At 48.7% G+C, this 21,022-nt stretch overlaps 1 protein-coding gene across 1 annotated transcript in view; it reads left to right on the top strand.

The window, feature by feature from the left end:
- The window catches only part of LOC140191059 (uncharacterized), a 101,812-nt gene extending 85,104 nt beyond the window's left edge, over positions 1-16,708 (top strand). The window contains exon 13 of the mRNA XM_072248134.1: positions 14,648-16,708. Within this exon, the coding sequence (XP_072104235.1) occupies positions 14,648-15,593 (946 nt within the window). The 3' untranslated portion in view covers positions 15,594-16,708. The remainder of the gene's footprint in view (positions 1-14,647) is intronic.
- Positions 16,709-21,022: the final 4,314 nt, after the last annotated feature.

The raw sequence follows: 21,022 nt of genomic DNA, 5'->3' as shown, positions 1-21,022 counted from the left end.
ATCAACTTGTTTTGAGGAATTAATGGTCCTTGATCTCAAGATCCCTCTGTTCCTCCACATTGCTAAGAATCCGGCTATTAATCCTGTACTTTGCTTTCAAATTTGACCTTCCAGACAATGTTACTTCACATGTTCCTGGATTGAACTCCATCTGACACTTCTCAGTCCAGATAAGCACCCAATGTCCCATCGCCACCTACGACAACCACCTGCATTATCCACAACACCGTGCCATCTGAAAACTTACTAAGTCACCCTTCCACTTCCTTATCCAAGTTGCTGATAAAAATCACAAAGAGTGCAAAGACTTTGGTTTAATCTTGATCTCACTTTGCACATTCTCCCCGTCATTGGGTTTCCCCCGGGTGCTCCAGTTTATTTGCACATCCCAGAGGTGTCTGGGACAGCAGGTTAATTGATCGCAGTAAATTAATGGCACCACGGTGGTGCAGTGGTTGGCGTAATGTTATCACAGCGCCAGCGACCCGTGGTCAATTCCATCACTGTCTATACAGAGTTTATACGTTCACCCCACGACTAGGCGGGTTTCTTCCGGGTGCCCCGGTTTCTTCACACATTGCAAAGACATACGGGTTCCTAGACTAATTGGTCATGTGGGTGTGTAATTGGGCGGCGCGGGCTCATTGGGCTGGAAGGGCCGGTTACTGTGCTGCTTCTGTAAATAAAAATAAAAATCATAAATCGTCCTTGGTGTGTAGTGGCAGGATATGTGGGGAGTTGACGAGGCTCTGGGGAGAATAGTGTGGGTGGGTGCCTGCAGATTCATTTGCCTTCAGGGTTTGCTTCTGTGCAGTGTGCCACTGTGAACCAATTGTGATACCGACCTGCCTGTGAAATAATTTAACAAAGAAACCTGCAGAAAATATTCAGGGTTGAGGACACTGTGAGCATTCCATTGTGCTCTTTAGTTTAAATTCAGCTACAGTGAGATCTTTTAATTCAACACTATTTTTGGTGAAACCTGGGTGGAGCACAAACCCTGTGTTGTGTCTATACAGTCACGTCACTTGAGTATGACACCCTGGCTGTGAAGCATCGCTCCGCGCTGCCTGTTCCAATCAAATGCATTCTTAGTGACTTCAATGAGTTTGCACCATTAATGCTGACTCCACGTTTGAAGTTCTGCCCTTTAGGCCATAAGGCTATAAGACATAGTAGCTGTATGAGGCCATTTGGCCCATCGAGTGGACTAGTAGAGGTGTTCCACATTGTGCAGTTACTCATTTTGTCACTGTTGCTAAGCCTCCAACTCTGATGCAAGATTCTATGGAGAGGCGTCGCTGTTGGTGATATCTGCCCTAAGGCTGTCGGGTTTGCTAATTCTTGAATGTCTAGACAAGGCAAATGGCCATGGATGTCCCCTTTCTCCCTCCAGCAGCTGTCAGCTCTCCAATCGCTGCCTGGAGCCGTAAGCACAAGCTGCCAACAAACCTCAGTGGAGAGTATCCTGGTCTGTCACAGGAAAAGCCCTCCCCACCATTGAGCACACCTACAAGGAGCACTGCTACAAGAAAGCAGCATCCATCATCAGCGACAACCACCATCCAGGCCACGTTCCTTTCTTACTGTTGCCATCAGGAAGGAGACTCAGGAGCCTTGGGTCCCACACCACCAAGTTCAGGAATGGTTATTACCCTCAACCATTAGGCTCCTGAACCAGCATGGACAACTTCACTCTCCTCAACACCGAACTGATTCCAAAACCTATGGACTCACTTTCGAGGACTCCACCATTCACGTTCTCAATACGTTCATCTCTCTGTCTATTGATTTGCATTTGCACAGTTCGTCTTCTTTTGCACATTGTTTGTCCTTTGTGTGTAGTTTTTCATCCCTTCTATTGTATTTCTTTGTGTATACCGTGAATGCCACAAGAAAATGAATCTCAGGGTGGTAAACGGTGACATGTATGTACTTTGACAATAAATTTACTTTGATCTAACCGGGAAATGGCGGCACATTTTGGAACCTCTCATCCAAAACGTGCAGTCAAGTACAATTGATCACAAAACTGGTGAAAAAGACGGGAGCTGCTCCTGAGGATGACTGCTGACCCTCTCCCAGGTTTTAAGGGTCTAATATTTCAAGGTTGTATTCACGCAAACTCTGTTCAGTTGGTTAACAACAGAGTCGTTACTTGTTAATCTGATGAGACTGTGCTTCTGACCCGTAATCTCAGTCGTAGTTAGCATGTGCCAGGCAATCAGAGCTGTAGATTTAGGGTCCGTCACCATCCCAGATACAGTATTAGATGGCATATCACTGCCCACCTACAGTGCCATGGTCTCTGTTGACATCTCAGCTACGTCTTGTCAAAGCCTTTGGGGAATTTTCTCTTTATGTTGTTCATATCCAGTGTCACAACAGTCTCTAAGCCCCGTTGTGGATTACGAGCCCAATTTTGGGGCACAAAGTTGTAAACAAAGGCTGGGGAAGTGAAGAGGGCGCGGTGGCATAGTGGTTAGCACAACGCTTTACATTACAGCCGCTGCCTGTGAAGAGGTTGCACGTTCTCCCAGTGTCCGCGTGGGTTTCCTCCAGGTGCTCCAGTTTCCTCCCACAGTCCAAAGACGTACCAGTTGGTAGATTAAGTGGTCATTGTCAATTGTCCTGTGATTAGGCTAGGGTTAAACTGGGGTATTGCTGGGCAGTGGGGCAGTGGGGACATAGTCCATGCTGTATCCCAGTAAATAAATAATATTATTGTCACATACTTTACTTTATACTTTATTGTCGCCAAACAATTGGTACTAGAACGTACAATCATCACAGCGATATTTGATTCTGTGCTTCACACTCCCTGGATTACAAATGCTAAATATTAAAAATAAGTAAATATTAAAAATTTAAATTATAAATCATAAATAGAAAATAGAAAAATGGAAAGTAAGGTAGTGCAAAAAAAACCGAGAGGCAGGTCCGGATATTTGTAGGGTCCGGCCCAGATCCGGGTCAGGATCCATTCAGCAGTCTTAGCACAGTTGGAAAGAAGCTATACTGAGATATAGTGAAAAGCTTTTGTTTGCTTGCATTTCCAGAGAGATCAGATTCAGGCTCACACAGTGAAATACGTTGTTTGTGTTAACAACCAACACAATCTAGGGATCTGCTGGAGGTGCGGAGGCCTGAAGTGACACCACACATTCCGTCGCCAACAAAGCTTTCCCACAGCCCTCAGGGAGAGAACACAAGCAAAACAACAACAGCAAAACAAACCCCTTTGCTCCCTCCCACCTTCCCAATCTCTCTCTCTCTCTCTCTCTCTCTCTCACACACACACACACACACACACACACACACACACACACACACACACACACACACACACACACACACACACACACACACACACACACACAAGCAAGTCTCTAACTCTAGTGGAAGCTGTCTCCAGGCCTCCAACCCTACAGTCCCTGGTCTGGACTCACAGATTTGTGGATATTGGACATCCAAATCGCAGATAGTAGGCCTCAACTTCCAGACTCGTTGACTTTGGCATTCCAATTTCAATCTTTGGCAGAGACTGGTGATCCAGAACTATACAAGAAGGCTAGGTACTGTATGCCCTTCGGAAGGCGATCTTAAGAGCGAGAAAACAATTCCATTTGAGGCTAGAAACATTAGCTCTGGCAGGGTTTGCAGGCCATTACCTCCCTCAAAGTGAAACCTAATGTCATGAGTGCCAGTGAAGCTTCTCTCCCAGATGAGATCAACACCTTCTATGCCCGCTTTGAAAGGGAGAATAGCTATGAGGATTCCTGCTGCATCCAGTGGCCCTGTGAAGTCTGTCTTGAGGCCAACGTAAGATCATTCAGGAGGGTAAACCCTGGCAAGGAATCAGGCCCTGGGGTGTACCCGGTAGGGTTGTGAAAATCTGAGCCAGCCACCCGGCGGGAGTGTTCAAGGACATCTTCAGTCTGTCACTGCTGCAGTCAGAGGTTCCCACCTCCTTCGAGAGGCTGGCAATCATACCGGTGGTCAAGAAGAGCAGGTCAATGACTATCACCCAGTCACACTCACACCTACGGTGATGAAGTGCTTTGGGAGGTTGGTCACGGCTAGAATCAACTCCTGCCTCAGCCAGGACCTGGACCTACTGCAATGTGCCCATCACCACAACAGGTCTACAGCAGATGCAGTCTCACTGGCTCTCCACTCGGCCTTGGGTCACCTAGATAGTAATAATGCCTATGTCAGGCTGCTGTTTATTGATTACAGCTCAGCATTCAATGCAATCATATCCTCATTTCTAATCAAAAAGCTCCAGAACCTGGGCCTCTGTACCTCCCTCTGCAACTGGATCCTTGACTTCATGACTAGGAGATCATAGTCTGTACAGATTGGAAATAACTTCTCTCGCTCACTGACATTCAACTGTCAAGGATGTGGCTTAGCCCACTGCTGTTAGACTCTATACCTATGACTGTGTGGTTAGGCATATCTCAAACATCATCTATAAACATGCCAATGGCACAACCATTGTTGGTCAAATCTCAGATGGCGATGAGGAGGCATACGGGGCGAGATAAACTAGCTCGTTGAGTGGTGTCATAGCAACAACCTTGTTAGTCCTGACGAAGGGTCTCGGCCCGAAACGCCGACTGTACCTCTTCCTATAGATGCTGCCTGGCCTGCTGCGTTCACCAGCATTTTTGTGTGTGAACCTTGCACTCAACGTCTACACCATAGCCTACGCAAGTGGGCTACGCCGTTGTGAGCATTTATACTTGTGCGTTGGTGTGTCTGCGTTGCTCTGCAATTCACCGCCAAAACACTATTTGGCGGTGGGGTTTCTATGCCACTGTGTTGAGTTTCTTCGTGCTGAGACTCAACGCGAAGAAACTCAAACTTCAAACAATGGTGACTGTGTTACGTACCCCGTAACTGGGTTGCCAAACCAGCAGAAATGGATCACTCAGTTGGAGTCTGGATTACTAGAACTAAGAAAGTTTTATTAAAGAAACAAGCAACACAGTACTCTAACCAAAAGGATAATAAATGCAACAGTTCAGCAATGAGAAACACACATGTGCACAGAATTCAGATAACAGGATCAATCAAGCTCTATCGTTGTCTAGGGGTAAATGACCAGTTTCAAAGTGACGCAAAGTTCAGTTCAATTTAGTTCAGTTCAGTTTGCAGTAATCACTGCCGTGGCGATGGACAGTGGGGGGAAGGAGAGAGAGAGCAAAACGAATGAATATTCAAGGCTTCCACACAGACCTTCGCAGTCAGCTTTCGGGCGAGTCCTTTGTGATGTCATCTGAGGTCACCGACCGTGACCCCTCCGTTTCCAGATATGATCGTTTCTCTGCGGTGAACCCAGCACCTAGGCAAGGGTGGACACACACCAGGTTCCCACCGATCGTGCCTTTCCACCCTAAGCGTCTATGGCTTGATCCCGCGATCAGCCGTCCAAGAACCTCCCACCGACTTGTGAGAGGCGCACCGCTTCCAGGGTCTCGTTACCTCGGGTGTCGTGTGTGTCTTGCCTTAGCGAACCTGTCCCTTTTTATCCCCCTGCTGGGGTATCGCCTGTCCATCATTTCAAACAGTTCAGGGTTCAAAGGGGGAGCCGATCTTGACAGCTCTCCTTCCTTCATTAACATCTCCAAATGCTGCTCCATTGTTTTCCTTATCTCTCTCTCTCTCCTGAAGACAGGTGGCAGACCAACTGCTGATCCCACTGGTGCCAGCACAGGACAGCTACATCTTAATCTATGTGTATTCTTGTCACAACTGAAACTGAAGGAGGATGAATTTTCTGTTCTTGTCCGGCCACTGAGAGACATGGACGAGGAAATGCATTTCAAATATTTTCAGATGTCAGCAGGTAGATTTGACCATTTGGTTCATCGTCTCCGACCATTAATATCGCATCAGTGTACGCACAGTATACTCAGAGACTGGCAATCACCATTCGAGTTTTAGCATCAGGTGGAAGTCAACAGGCTGTAGCAGCTAGATACAAACTGGCGTCAAGCACAGGGTTCTCCATAATTTCGCAGGTCTGTAAAGCTTTATGAAAAGCATTGCAGTCAGAGTTCCTTCCCTGCCCTTCAGTCGCCCAATGGGAAGCTGTTGCAGTGTAGGAGGAAATGCGATGCTACCAAGCGGACCAATCACGGTTGCGGTCTGCGTCACCGCGACGCGTAGTTACATTTTTGGGGAGGAGCGCATTAGGGTACATGGCTACACCGTACCTGCGGCGTAGATTTGACACACTTGTTACATACATCTGTTAGGGTGCATTCTCCAGTTACCTTGTAAGGTAACCGTAGCCTTCAGCCAGGAGCAGATCCCAACCTTCACCGAGTGTTTCAACCCTTAACCACGACACTCTCCAGTTGGTGGGCCGGCAGTGGTGGCCAAATCATTGCCCATCTGCTCCTGGCTTCCAGCTCCCCTCCTCTCACCTACTCCAAATCCAACAAGAGGCTTGTTCTGCCTCTTCCCCGATCCTACGAGCTGCTTGTTTTTTGCTCCTTTTGTCCAGGCCCAGAGCTGACAACAATCACCATGCTGATTTGGCTGGGAATCTCCATTGCAGCCGATCTCCACAGGGAACAACCATGCCTGCCATCCCTTGTCTTTACACTCCTGCACTAAGGGCTGGTACTTCAAGGCCTTTCTCCCGTGGGCCTCTTCCCATTCCTCCTCCCATGGCACAGTCAACTCAACCAGAATTATTTTCCTGTCTTCGGTTGACCACAGTACAATGTCTGGGCGTAGGGTTGTGTGCACCACATCCGGGAACTGCAACCTTCTTCCCACATCAACCCTCATCTCCCAGGACCTGGCCATTAGCAGCAGACTGGGCTTTGGTTGTTTGGTTACGAAAGGCCTGGCTCCCCCTTTGATGAAGGTGATGGCCTTCCTCAAATCTGTGCCAGCTGTCCTCTTCTTGCATCTCTCCTGCTCTAGTGTGTCAGCAAGAGCCAGAAGCACCTTATCATGGCGCCACCTATACCGTCCTAGAGTTAGAGCTGTTTTACACCTGGTCAGTATATGAGTCAGTGTCTCCTTTTGACCACAGAGCTTACAGTTCGGGTCCTCTCTCATCCCCCATGTGTACAGATGTAATGGTGAAGGAAGGGTGTCATACACGGATCGCAGGAGGAAGGAAGTACAGAAGGGCTCCAGTCTCTATAACTCTGCCCATGAGATCTTGCGCTCACAACACGCTGGAGGAACTCAGCAGGTCGGGCAGCATGTGTGGAAATGATCAGTCAACGTTTCGGGCCGGAACCCTTCGTCAGGACTGTAGAGGGAAGGGGCAGAGGCCCTATAAAGAAGGTGGGGGGAGGGTGGGAAGGAGAAGGCTGGTAGGTTCCAGGTGAAAAACCAGTAAGGGGAAAGATAAAGAGGTGGGGGAGGGGAGGCAGGGAGGGGAGAGGCAGGAAAGGTGAAGAAAGAATAGGGGAAAACACCATGGGTAGTAGAAGGAGGCGGAACCATGAGGGAGGTGATAGGCAGCTGGGGGAGGGGGCAGAGTGACATAGGGATAGGGGAATGGAGGGGGAGGGAATTACCACAAGTTGGAGAATTCTATGTTCATACCAAGGGGCTGGAGACTACCTAGATGGTATATGAGGTGTTGCTCCTCCAACCTGAGTTTAGCCTCATCATGGCAGTAGAGGAGGCCATGTATGGGCATATCCGAATGGGAGTGGGAAGCAGAGTTGAAGTGGGTGGCTACCGGGAGATCCTGTCTGTTCTGGAGGACGGAGAATTTTGAATTCCTCCACAACAGATGACAGGGGAAGCTGAAGTTGCCCAGAATGAATGTAGAGGCCCACTGAAGAGAAGCTTGGGGAAATTCCCAACCATCTCTGCAGGTGCTTGTTGGTTTTCCTCTCGATGCCCTCTACGGCAGTCATGGTGAACTCATAAAGTGTGAAGAGCCAGAGAAACCTGGGCAGAATGCTGTATTGGTACAGCCAGGTCTTGAATTTACCCGGAAGTCCAGATTTGTCGATTTTCTTCAGCCATTCCTCTGTCTGCTTCACAACATTGGTGACATTGGCCCCATCTGTCAGCGATACATTAAACCACTTCCCCAAGCGTCTTATCGGGTTATCTTCGATGGAAGGGATGACCTCACCCTGAACCTGGAGGCTAAACTTGCTAGTAACTTTGCCCTTTCTGATCACCATGCACCTGAGGTATAAATTGGCCTTAACATTGCATTTGCCTTCCTTACTACCAACGCAGCCTGCAAGCTAACATCTTGTACAGTAAACAGTCTGTGAGAAAATCTTTTCACTGTATCTTGGTACATATAAAAATAATAACTTAATAGCAAATGCAAAGAGTTGGCAGACAAAGTACAGTGTAAGAAAGTATGCGGTTATGCACTTTGATAGGAAGAGTAAAGGTGTAAGCTATTTTCTAAATGGGGGGAGAATTCAGGAATTGGAGGTGCAGAGGGACTTGGGATTCCTAGTTCAAAGGTAACCTGAAGGTTGAGTCAGTAGCAAAGAAGCCAAATGCAACGTGATCATTCATTTCCAAAGCACTAGAATACAAAAGCAAGGCAGTCCTGAAAAAAAAGGTCTCAGCCTGAAACGTCGACTCTTTACTCTTTTCCATAGATGCTGCCTGACCTGCTGAGTTCCTCCAGCCCTTTGTGTATGTTGCTCTGGATTTCCAGCACCTGCAGATGTGCTCTGAGGCTTTGTCAAGCATTCGAGTGCATCTGGAATACTGTGACTAAGGAAGGATGAAGTGACCCTGGAGATGGTCCAGAGTAGGTTCTGCGAGAGGGGCTCTGGATCTGTAATGGGTGGCATTCAGAGATCTTATTGAAATCTATCAAATACTGAAACGTCTGGATAGAGTGGACGTGGAGACAGTGTTTCCATTAGTAGGAGAGTCTAGAATCCAAGGCACGTCCTCAGAATAAAGGAACACCCCTTTAAAGCTGAGATGAGGGTGAATTTGTAGAGTTTGTTCCCACCGTGGGCTGTGAGACGGAAATCATTGGGTATGTTTAAGGCAGATATTGGTAGGTTCTTGACTGATAAGGGGATTAAAGGTTTTGGGGAGCAGGAGGGAAAACAGGGCTGAGAGAAAATATCAACCGAAATTGACATAGTGGAGCAGACTTGGTGGGCTGATTTATTTAATATTGAGATACAGTGTGGAGTAGGCCCTTCTGGTCCTCCAAGCCTCACCACCCAGCAACCCCCAATTCAATCCAATTATAACCATATAACAATTACAGCACGGAAACAGGCCATCTTGGCCCTTCTAGTCCATGCCGAACTCTTACTCTCACCTAGTCCCACAAACCTGCACTCAGCCCATAACCCTCCATTCCTTTCCTATCCATATATCTATCCAATTTAACTTTAAACAACAACATCAAACCTGCCTCAACCACTTCTGCTGGAAGCTCATTCCACACAGCTACCCCTCTCTGAGTAAAGAAGTTCCCTCTCATGTTACCCCTAAACTTTTGCCCTTTAACTTTCAACTCATGTCCTCTTGTTTCAATCTCCCCCACTCCCAATGGAAAAAGCCTATCCACGTCAACTCTGTCTATCCCCCTCATAATTTTAAATACCTCTATCAAGTCCCCCCTCAACCTTCTACACTCCAAAGAATAAAGACCTAACTTGTTCAACCTTTCTCTGTAACTTAGGAGATGAAACCCAGGCAACATTTTAGTAAATCTCCTCTGTACTCTCTCAATTTTATTGACATCTTTCCTATAATTCGGTGACCAGAACTGTACACAATACTCCAAATTTGGCCTCACCAATGCCTTATACAATTTCAACATTACATCCCAACTCCTATACTCAATCAACAGGAATTCTGCAGATGCTGGAAATTCAAGCAACACACATTAAAGTAGCTGGTGAACGCAGCAGGCCAGGCAGCATCTCTAGGAAGAGGTACAGTCGACGTTTCAGGCCGAGACCCTTCGTCCTGAGAAGGGTCTCGGCCTGAAACGTCGACTGTACCTCTTCCTAGCGATGCTGCCTGGCCTGCTGCGTTCACCAGCTACTTTGATGTCTGTTGCTCCTATACTCAATGCTCTGATTAATAAAGGCCAGCATACCAAAAGCTTTTTCCACCAGCCTAACCACATGAGATTCCACCTTCAGGGAACTATGCACCATTATTCCTAGATCCCTCTGTTCTACAGCATTCTTTAATGCCCCACCATTTACCATGTATGTCCTATTTTGATTAGTCCTACCAAAATGTAACACCTCACATTTTTCAGCATTAAACTCCATCTACCATCCTTCAGCCCACTCTTCTAACTGCCCTAAATCTCTCTGCATGCTTTGAAAACCTACTTCATTATCCACAACACCACCTATCTTAGTATCATCTGCATACTTACTCATCCAATTTACCACCCCATCATCCAGATCATTAATATATATGACAAACAACATTGGACCCAGTACAGATCCCTGAGGCACACCGCTACACGCCGTCCTCCAACCTGACACACAGTTATCCACCACCACTCTCTGGTGTCTCCCATCCAGCCACTGCTGAATCCATTTTACTGCTTGAATATTAATACCTAACGATTGAACCTTCCTAACTATCCTTACGTGTGGAACCTTGTCAAAGGCCTTACTGAAGTCCATATAGACAACATCCACCGCTTTACCCTCGTCAACTTTCCTAGTAACCCCTTCAAAAAATTCAATAAGATTTGTCAAACATGACCTTCCACGCACAAATCCATGTTGACTGTTCCTAATCAGACCTTGTCTATCCAGATAATTATATATACCATCTCTAAGAATACTTTCCATCAATTTACCCACCACTGCCATCAAACTCACAGGCCGATAATTGCTATGTTTACTCTTAGAACCTTTTTAAACAATGGAACCACATGAGCAATATGCCAATCCTCCGGCACCATCCCCGTTTCTAATGACATTTGAAATATTTCTGTCAGCGCCCCTGCTATTTCCACATTAACTTCCCTCAAGGTCCTAGGGAATATCTTGTCCGGACCCGGAGACTTATCCACTTTTATATTCCTTAAAAGCGCCAGTACCTCCTCTTCTTTAATCGTCATACTTTCCATAACTTCCCTACTTGTTTCCTTTATCTTACACAATTCAATATCCTTCTCCTTAGTGAATACCGAAGAAAAGAAATTGTTCAAAATCTCCCCCATCTCTTTTGGCTCCACACATAGCTGTCCACTCTGATTCTCAAAGGGACCAATTTTATCCCTCACTATCCTTTTGCTATTAATATAACTGTAGAAACCCTTTGGATTTATTTTCACCTTACTTGCCAAAGCAGCCTCATATCTTCTTTTAGCTTTTCTAATTTCTTTCTTAAGATTCTTTTTACATTCTTTACATTCCTCTCGCACCTCATTAACTCCAAGCTGCCTATATTTATTGTAGATCCCTCTCTTTTTCCAAACCAAGTTTCCAATATCCCTTGAAAACTATGGCTCTCTCAAACTTTTAACCTTTCCTTTCAACCTAACAGGAACATAAAGATTCTGTACCCTCAAAATTTCACCTTTAAATGACCTCCATTTCTCTATTACATACTTCCCATAAAACAAATTGTCCCAATCCACTCCTTCTAAATCCTTTCACATCTCCTCAAAGTTAGCCTTTCTCCAATCAAAAATCTCAACCCTAGGTCCAGTCCTATTCTTCTCCATAATTATATTGAAACTAATGGTATTGTGATCACTGGACCCGAAGTGCTCCCCAACACATACCTCCGTCACCTGACCTATCTCATTCCCCAACAGGAGATCTAACACTGCCCCTTCTCTGGTTGGTACCTCTATGTATTGCTGAAAAATCTATCTTGCACACATTTGACAAACTCCAAACCATCCAGCCCTTTTACAGAATGGGCTTCCTAGTCTATGTGTGGAAAATTAAAATCTCCCACAATCACAACCTCGTGCTTACTACAAATATCTGCTATCTCCTTACAAGTTTGCTCCTCCAGTTCTTGGTCCCCATTAGGTGGTCTATAATACACCCCTCTAAGCGTCACTACACCTTTCCCATTCCTCAGTTCCGCCCAAATAGCCTCCCTAGACGAGTCCACTAATCTATCCTGCCAAAGGAGCGCTGTTATATTCTCTCTGACAAGCAATGCAACACCTCCCCTCTTGCCCCTCCTATTCTATCACACCTGAAGCAATGAAATCCTGGAATATTCAGCTGCCAATCACAGCCCTCCTGCAACCACGTTTCACTAATAGCTACAACATCATATTTCCAGGTATCAATCCATGCTCTAAGCTCATCCACCTTTCTTACAATGCTCCTAGTATTAAAATAGATGCATTTAAGAAATTCACCACCTCTTACTCTCTGTTTACCCTTAATGGAGCAAACAACTTCGTTATCTTTTTCTTCCTTCTCCCCTGCACCTTCGGTCTGAGTACTGCCGTTCTCTGCCCCCTGCCTATCCTCCCTCACACACTGTCTACCAGCTTTCTCCATTTGTGAACTAACCTCCTCTCTCCTAGTCTCTTCAATTTGATTCCCACCCGCCAACCATTCTAGTGTAAAGTCACCTCTGTAGCCTTCGCAAATCTCCCCGCCAGGATATTGGTCCCCCTAGGATTCAAGTGTAACCCGTCCTTTTTGTACAGGTCACACCTGTGCCAAAAGAGATCCCAATGATCCAAAAACTTGAATCCCTGCCCCCTGCTCCAATCCCTCAGCCACGCATTTATCCTCCACCTCATCGCATTCCTACTCTCACTGTCGCGTGGCACAGGCAGTAATCCTGAGATTACTACCTTTGCAGTCCTTTTTCTCAACTCCCTTCCTAGCTCCCTATATTCTCCTTTCAGGACGCCTTCCCTTTTCCTACCTATGTCATTGGTACCTATATGTACCACGACCTCTGGCTCCTCACCCTCCCACTTCAGGATATCCTGGACGCAATCAGAAACATCCTGGACCCTGGCACCAGGGAGGCAAACTACCATCCGGGTCTCCGGACTGTGTCCACAGAATCGCCTATCTGACCCCCTAACTATCGAGTCCCCTGTTACTACTGCCCTCCTCTTCCTTTCCCTACCCTTCTGAGCTACAGGGCCGGACTCTGTGCCGGAGGCACGGCCACTGTCGCTTCCCCCAGGTAAGCTCTCCCCCCCAACAGTACTCAAACAGGAGTACTTATTGTCAAGGGGCACAGCCACTGGGGTACTCTCTAGTACCTGACCCTTCCCCTCCCCCCTCCTAACCGTAACCCACTTGTCTGCCTCCCATGGCCCCGGTGTGACCACCTGCCTGTAACTCCTCTCTATCAACTCCTCACTCTCCCTGACCAGACGAAGGGCATCGAGCTGCAGCTCCAGTTCCCTAACACGGTCCCGTAGGAGCTGCATCTCGGCGCACTTGGCGCAGATGTGGACGTCCCGGGGGCCACATCCTCCCACATCCGACACCGAGCACAACAAGCTGCCCTCACACTCATACTTCTCCTCTCCTCAAATAACAGGAAAAATTGAAAACCAAACCTACTTTGCCTCGCCCGTTTCCGCCTAAGCCCGTTGAGCCAAAGCCCTTAAGCCTTCACTCTGCTCCCGGCTCACTCCGCCGCCCGCAAACTACGCTGCCCGCTGTATAAGGCCGTGTTCCTTTTACATCTTCCGCGCTTCACTGCCTGACGTCACACACCTGCACAGTCCCGCCTCTCTGAACGCCGATGAAAAAAAACGAAAAATTCAAAATGGCTTCCTCCACACTCCTGCTCCGATTCTCAGACTTCCTTTTCTGAATTAAACCTGAATCAGGATTTCTGTCCTTTTAAATCTTCTGTGCTTCACTGCCCGACGTCACACGCCTGCGCAGTCCTATATGTTCCTGTATCTTATGGGCTTGTGGATCCACAGACCTGGATGTGAGCCTGACCTCCGGTGTAGCATATGTGGAGACATACACATTTCCCCTGGGTGCTCCAGCTTCCTCCCAACCCCAGAGACCCATTGGTAAGTTCATTGGCTACTCCAAATTACTTTGACTGTAGGTGATGACAAAAGGGATCAAAATTAGTTTGTGAGTGAGAGGGAACGTTATAGGGGTACATGGAAATAAAGGGAGAGGGAGTGAGACTCTTAGGCTCAATTGCTTCCCTGAGAGCTGGCAGGGAGCCAATAGGCCAAAGGGCCGCCCATTTGTTGATATCGCACAATTCCCTGCTAACTTAAAGGAGACGCAAACAGTATAATAATGCAATGAAAACAATCACTTCCTTCAGGAGGTTGGTAGCTACAAATACACAGTGCACTGGGTATCACAAAGAATGCTTTATGTTCAAAGTCCACTTACAAGCAAGCTCAATTATAGGCCGGTTGTTTGTGGAAGGGATACGTGGCAGATCGTATGTTTGTTTAGACAGGAAAGGAGGTAAGGTCTGAAGGCCATCTCCCAGTCAACTGGCTGAATGTGTAGCTACTTTTTTGTTCAGTAAATATCACTGGGAGAGCTCAATGCAAAATCGAGGTCATCTGCTGAAACTGACTCACTTCTTGTTTGGGTTCCAGGTTCCCTCGGCACACTCGTGTTTCCTCGAGGGGCGTTTCAAGTCTCGGTATCTGCAAGTCGACACGGGTAAAAGAGGGGCCTGGATCTAGAGAGTGAACAAGGGGGAGCTGGCCCATGGAAGGACAGAAGAACAGGTTCAATGCTTCCCACGCTGACATCCAGAGGTCGATTTTGCCTCCGTTTTTTGGGGTGGAGTTTTTCCTGGCCTTCATTGGGAATTGCCTGGCGATCGGCCTGTTCCTGAGGCAGAGGAGGACGTGGCATTCAGGAATCATCTATGCCTTCAGTCTGGCCGTGAACGACCTACTCTACGTCGTCACTCTGCCCCTGCTGGTCACGTATTACTCCATGGGCAAGCACTGGGTGTTCGGGGAGGGCCTGTGCAAAATCGAGCGGTTCCTCTTCACCTGCAACCTGTATGGGAGCGCCCTGTTCATCACCTGCATCAGCCTTAACCGTTACATGGGCATCGTGCACCCCATGTTCACGCATAACCACCTGGAGCTAAAGCACGCCAAGATCGTGAGCCTGGTGGTCTGCCTCATCGCCTGCACCATAACCTCACCCACGCTTGTGTACTCCGAGGTGAAGGCGAAGGGGAACAAGTCCGAGTGCCTGGGCTCTGCCAGCTACGAGGCTTTGCCGAGTTACTTCTCCTACAGCCTGTCCCTGGCTGCTCTCGGCTGCATCATCCCCTTCCTCGTCACCTTTGTCTCCTACCTCTCCATCTTCAAAGTGGTGCTTCGCAGCCAGAGCGTAGACAAGCTGCAGCGCAGGAAAGTGGGCCTGCTGGTCTGCACGGTCATCGTGCTCTACGCCGTGAGCTTCATCCCTTACGTGGTCTTGCGCAACGCCAACCTTTACCGGCGCCTGCATAAGCTGGACAAGGGGAGGCCCAGCCCCATCTACAAGGCCTACCAGCTGAGCAAGGGCCTGGTCTCCCTCAACAGCTGCATTCACCCGCTGCTGTACGCCTCCCAGTTGGACAGCCTGAGGGAGCTGTGCATGGGCTGTGGGAGACAGAGAGTCAGCACACAGGACCTTTGACCCCCCCCCCAGAACAATCTTCCGCAGTGTCAGCTGCCACAGTTTGTTGCCTTGTCCTTCCTTCGCTGTCGCTGGTGTTTATGGAACAGAATCAGGGATCTATGGGTTGGCGGGGGCTGGTTGGCCCACTGGTTGAAAGCAGGTCTCCTAGACCTAATCTCCTGAGACTCCTGATGTAGGTTCTTGACCTGAAACCTCCACTACCCCTCTGCCCCCACAGATGCTGTGCCCTTTCAGCGCTTTGCTGCAGATTCTGAAATCTGTCGTCTCTGGTGTCCGCGGACTATACCCACTCCCGGAGCTGACTGCGGTGAGGGGGTGGGCCACTGTGACCGGCTTGGCTGGAGCCGGCGTGGACGAGAATGGGTTCCCTCCGGGCTGTAACTACCCTGCAACCTCTACAAGCAGAGGAGAGTGAACACCATCCCCTGCACCTGGGGGTGGCGGCCACGTCCTGAACTACCAGAGGCTAAGAGAAAAACCCAGCTAATCCAGCATTGGCAAAGCCCACGACAAGAGATTCTGCAGATGCTGGAGATCTTGAGCAATGCGCACAGAACGCTGGAGGGACTCAGCAGGTCAGGCAGCATCTATGGAGAGAAATAAATAGACCTCATTTCAGGCGGAGAGAGTGCTGCTATTTTCCCCTCCACTCCTCCATCTGCTTATCATCCCTCCTCATTTAGATCCGCCTTGCTACCTCTTGCTCCACTTCACCCCCTCTCCTCTTTACACTGACTATCCCCTCCCAACCCCAGCCCCCGGAATATAAATTTCACGACATACACCGGTGGTATCCAACCTGATTCTGATTCTCTACTCTCGGCCCGCATTAGCGACTGTTTATTCCCCTCCATAGGTGCTGGCTGACTCGCTGATTCCCTCCGGCGTTGTGAGCGTGCCGGGAAACGCAGGCAGTCTGACGCCCGGCTCACTTGTTGATTTGGAACGACATCTGTGGGCTCGGAGTCCAACGAAGCCGGGACACCCAGGGTCATGGACAGGAGTGAAGCCAGTATATGTTTATGTATTCCCTGTATCCTTTAAACACACTTTTACGACTATGTAACCTGCTTTTTAAAAAAGTGAAATAAAAATGTTTGCATTTTATAAAATTATGTGAAGTACGGAGAGAGTAAATGGTCAGTCATCTCCCCAGGGTGCAAGTATTGCGTCATTAGTTAGGATACAGGAGCATAAGACATAGGAGCAGATTTAGGCCACTCGACCCATCACGTCTGCTCCATCGTGACTGATTTATTACGCTCAACAGCAACAATTTTACTTCCTGAATACCTTCGGGCATACCTTATGGGTTTTGGGCTGCAAGTCGTGAAAATCACTAAGAAATTTCCCTTTTACACACCGTTTTCTTGAAATTGCCTATATTTCTTATTTCAATTTGTAGTTCAAATCAATTAGAATGTTGCCTACAATATAAGCTGAAACGTTTTCTGCCTTGGCCAGGCGTGCTTAGCCGGGGCAGATGCTGCATGACAGGACAGGATTTATAAAGCCACACACACACACCACTTTAAGCATTGCTTTTACAATTGTATCCGCTTGTGATCACATTGATACACATGCTCTTCGTGCATGGCATTTTGTGTGTCCTCATTATAAAGTAATTCTGTTTTCAGGAGTATTTGTGATACCAAAATGTCTCACCAATGCTGTAATAGCCATGACACTTCCTGTTATATTTGTGGCAAGTACATGCTTAAACCTCAAAGATGGAGCATGATTCCTCTTATTAAGAAGGCACAGGAGCTCTGCTTTGGGTGTAAAGCTGGAGACCAAGACAAAGCCTAGGCTGCTTACATTTGTTGTGCAACATGTGCTGTCGATCTTAGGGCTTGGCTCAGAGGTTCTCGGAAATCAATGCCGTTCCCTGCCCCAATGATTTGGCAAAAGCAAAAGGATCATGTGACAGACTGCTACTTCTGTCTGACCAGTGTGTCTGGTTTCTCTGCTAAAAACAAGAAATCTTTCTCATGAACCTCCTCAGGAACCCTCTCCAATGCCAACATATCTTTTCTTAGATAAAGGTATTGTAGCGATTACTTAAAAATGAACCAAAACCATTGAGAAACTGAGTAGAGAAGTTGACACTGTATGACACACTCCTTCTCTGTCATCTGTCCCTGTCCCTGTCCCACACCCCTCCCGAGGTGCTCCACTGTCGCCCTTCCCAACATCCTTACAAATTCCACGTTTACAAACTCACTCTCCACTACACTTTGACATATACAAGTCTATACAAAAGTCTCTGTCTCTTTCTCTATCTTTATCTCTGTATATTATCTCTATCTATCTGTCTCTCTATTTCTATAATATCTCTATATAATCTCTCTCTCTCTCTCTCTCCCTATATATAACAAAGAGAGTCTGGGAGAACAGGAAGCTGACAACGCACACCAAAGTTGCAGTCTACAGGGCCTGCGTCCTCAGCACACTGCTTTACGGCAGTGAGACCTGGAGCCTCTACTACAGACAAGAGCGGCGTCTCAACGCCTTCCACCTTCGCAGCCTGAGACGCATCCTGGACGTCAAGTGGGTTGACCAAGTCACCAACAATGAGGTCCTGGCCTGTGCCCAGATACCCAGCCTCTTCACCCTGCTCCAACAACGCCGTCTCCGCTGGCTGGGCCACGGACACCGCATGTCAGACGGGAGGATCCCAAAGGCTGCTGTACGGGGAACTGGCCTCCGGCAAGAGAGCACAAGGGCGGCCCCATCTTCGTTTCAAAGACGTTTGCAAGAGAGACATGAAGTCACTGAACATGAACGTCGAGAGGTGGGAGGACATGGCAAGCGATCGCTCTCACTGGAGGCTGGGACTACGCAGAGGTCTGAAAAGAGGAGAAGAGAAGCTGAGGCTTGCTGCTGAAGAAAAGCGCACTCGTCGGAAAAACAGCACCAAGACAACACTGGAGGACAGCGCCTTCAAGTGCAGTCGCTGCAGCCGAGACTGTCACTCCCGTGTGGGCCTCTACAGCCACAACAGACGCTGCTGTAACACAGATTGACGCAAGACCTTCCAGGCGCAGATCCATGGTCTCAAGAGACTAACAGATGCCACCAAGACTTTTGCACAGTACTGTATAACGTAAAAAGACCCAAACCTAACCCCTGCAGAACACCACTTGTCACTAGAAGCCAACTAGAATAGGCCCCCTTTGTTCTGAATCATTGCCTCCTGCCAGTCAGCCAATTTTCTATCCATGCTAGTATCTGTCCTGAATTGTTATGGGCTTTTATCTCGTCAAGCGGCCTTATGTGCGGTGCCTTGTCAAAGGCCTTATGAAAATCCAAATTAACAATATCCACTGATTCTCCTTTATGTAGCCTGCCAATATTTCTGTGGTAAACTGTGTATATAGGTTGTAACTGGGTTACCTGTCTGGACACGCCCCGCTGCTGACTGCTCCTGTGGCTCCTCCCACAGACCCCTGAATAAAGGCAATTGTGTCACTGCTCCTCCCTCAGTCCAGGACAGATACTCAGCATGGACGTGAATCCATTTTACTGTTAATAAAAGCCTTTCAGTATTTACTCTACTTCCAGTCTTTTGGAGTAATTGATAGTGCAACAATTTTATTAACAGTAACTTTAAGACATGGAACACGTTCTGAGACCCGACAAGTTAGACCTTGACCCACAAACTCCTGAAGCCAGAAACGCTTTTGAACTCTGGCTGGCCTGCTTCGAATCATACCTGGAGGAGATTGAAGAGACCGAGTCCACCGCGAAGCGCAGAGTTCTCCTCTCCAGGGTCAGTCCACGGGTCTACTCAATGATAAGAGACCAGCTGAGCTACGATGGCACGATGAGCACCCTCAGAAGACAATACCTGCAGCCAGTAAACACCGTTTACGCGCGGCATCGCTTAGCGACGCGGCAGCAGCAGCCCGGAGAGTCAAGCGCTGGGTTCGTCCAGGCCCTACAGACACTCGTGCGGACCTGCGATCGCCGGGGGCTGACGGCCGAACAGCATGCGGAGCTCCTAGTAAGAGACGCCTTTGTCACGGGGAACAGGTCAGTGTATGTGCGCCAGCGGCTGCTGGAACACGCCGATCTTACCTTACGTTTGGCGATTGAGCTGGCCGACACGCTGGAGGCTGCTTTGCACAACTCTGACGCTCTCCAGGCACGCGATCTCCCTACGGCCTCGTGGATGCCACAGACCCCGCAACCCACCGGTGAATCGACCACGGTTGCTGCCAGTCGCAAGTCCGCGGAGTGCTACTTCTGCGGACTCGAGAAGCACCCCTGGAAACGCTGCCCGGCCCGAGAAGCTACCTGCTCCAGCTGCGGAAAGAAGAGCCACTTCGCCAAGGCCTGTAAGTCCAAACTGCGAGCAGGATCGAGCAGCGCCACGTGCGAGGCATGGGGGTCGCCATCTTGCCTGCATGCCACCACCATGTGCGAGACATGGGGGCGGCCATCTTGGTTGGCGCCACCTCGCACCGCCTACTCATCAGGCACCCCACCGCGCTGGACTCCGTGACCCTTGACCAAAGTGCTCCCCACCAGTTCGCAAGGTCAATGATGGACATCCTGGTGGAGGGGCGCAGGACAAGCTGCCTGTTTGACATGGACAGCACAGGGAGTTTTATCCACCTGGACACGTTTCACCATTGCAGACTCGTGATACGGCCAGTAAGCCAGAGGGTCACCATGGCTTCCGGGTCGCATACAACAGACAGCCGGGGGGGGGGGGTTGTGTAACGACGCTAGTGGTGCAGGGCACAGAATATCGAGACTTTGCATTACTGGTCATGCCTCAACTGTGTGCCCCTGTGCTATTGGGGCTTGACTTCCAGAGCCACCTGAAAAGCGTGACAATAGAGTATGATGGGCCCCTCCCACCAATTACTGTCATAAATCCCAGTTTTGTAGGAATACGTCACATACCCCACTACTGACCACACACACACACACACCGACCCGCACTTCCCACCCAACATTATGCCAAATGCCGCACTACCAACACCACTTGCGGCCTCTCCACCCTCAGGATCCCTCCCCCACCGCTGTTCGCCAGCCTGACCCCCGACTGTAAACCTGTGGCAACTAAAAGCAGGAGGTACAGCGCGGGGGACAGAGCTTTCATTAAGTCGAAGGTGCAGCGGCTGCTCAGGGAGGCAAGCACAAGTCCTCGGAGGGCGCAGGTGGTCATTGTTCGGAACGGGGAGAAGAATAGGATGGTCGTGGACTATAGCCAATAGGTTCATACAGCTCGACGCGTACCCTCTACCCCGCATCGCGAATATGGTCAATCAGATAGCACAGTACGAGGTGTACTCGACCATAGACCTAAAATCCGCTTACCATCAGCTCCCCATCCGCCGGGAGGACCGCCCTTACACCGCCTTCGAGGCGGACGGCAGGCTTTATCAATTCCTGCGCGTCCCCTTTGGTGTCAC

This window comes from Mobula birostris, chromosome 32 (genome assembly GCF_030028105.1).
Source record: "Mobula birostris isolate sMobBir1 chromosome 32, sMobBir1.hap1, whole genome shotgun sequence".
NCBI lineage: Eukaryota > Metazoa > Chordata > Chondrichthyes > Myliobatiformes > Myliobatidae > Mobula > Mobula birostris.
This window is presented reverse-complemented; position numbering and strand designations above follow the sequence as displayed.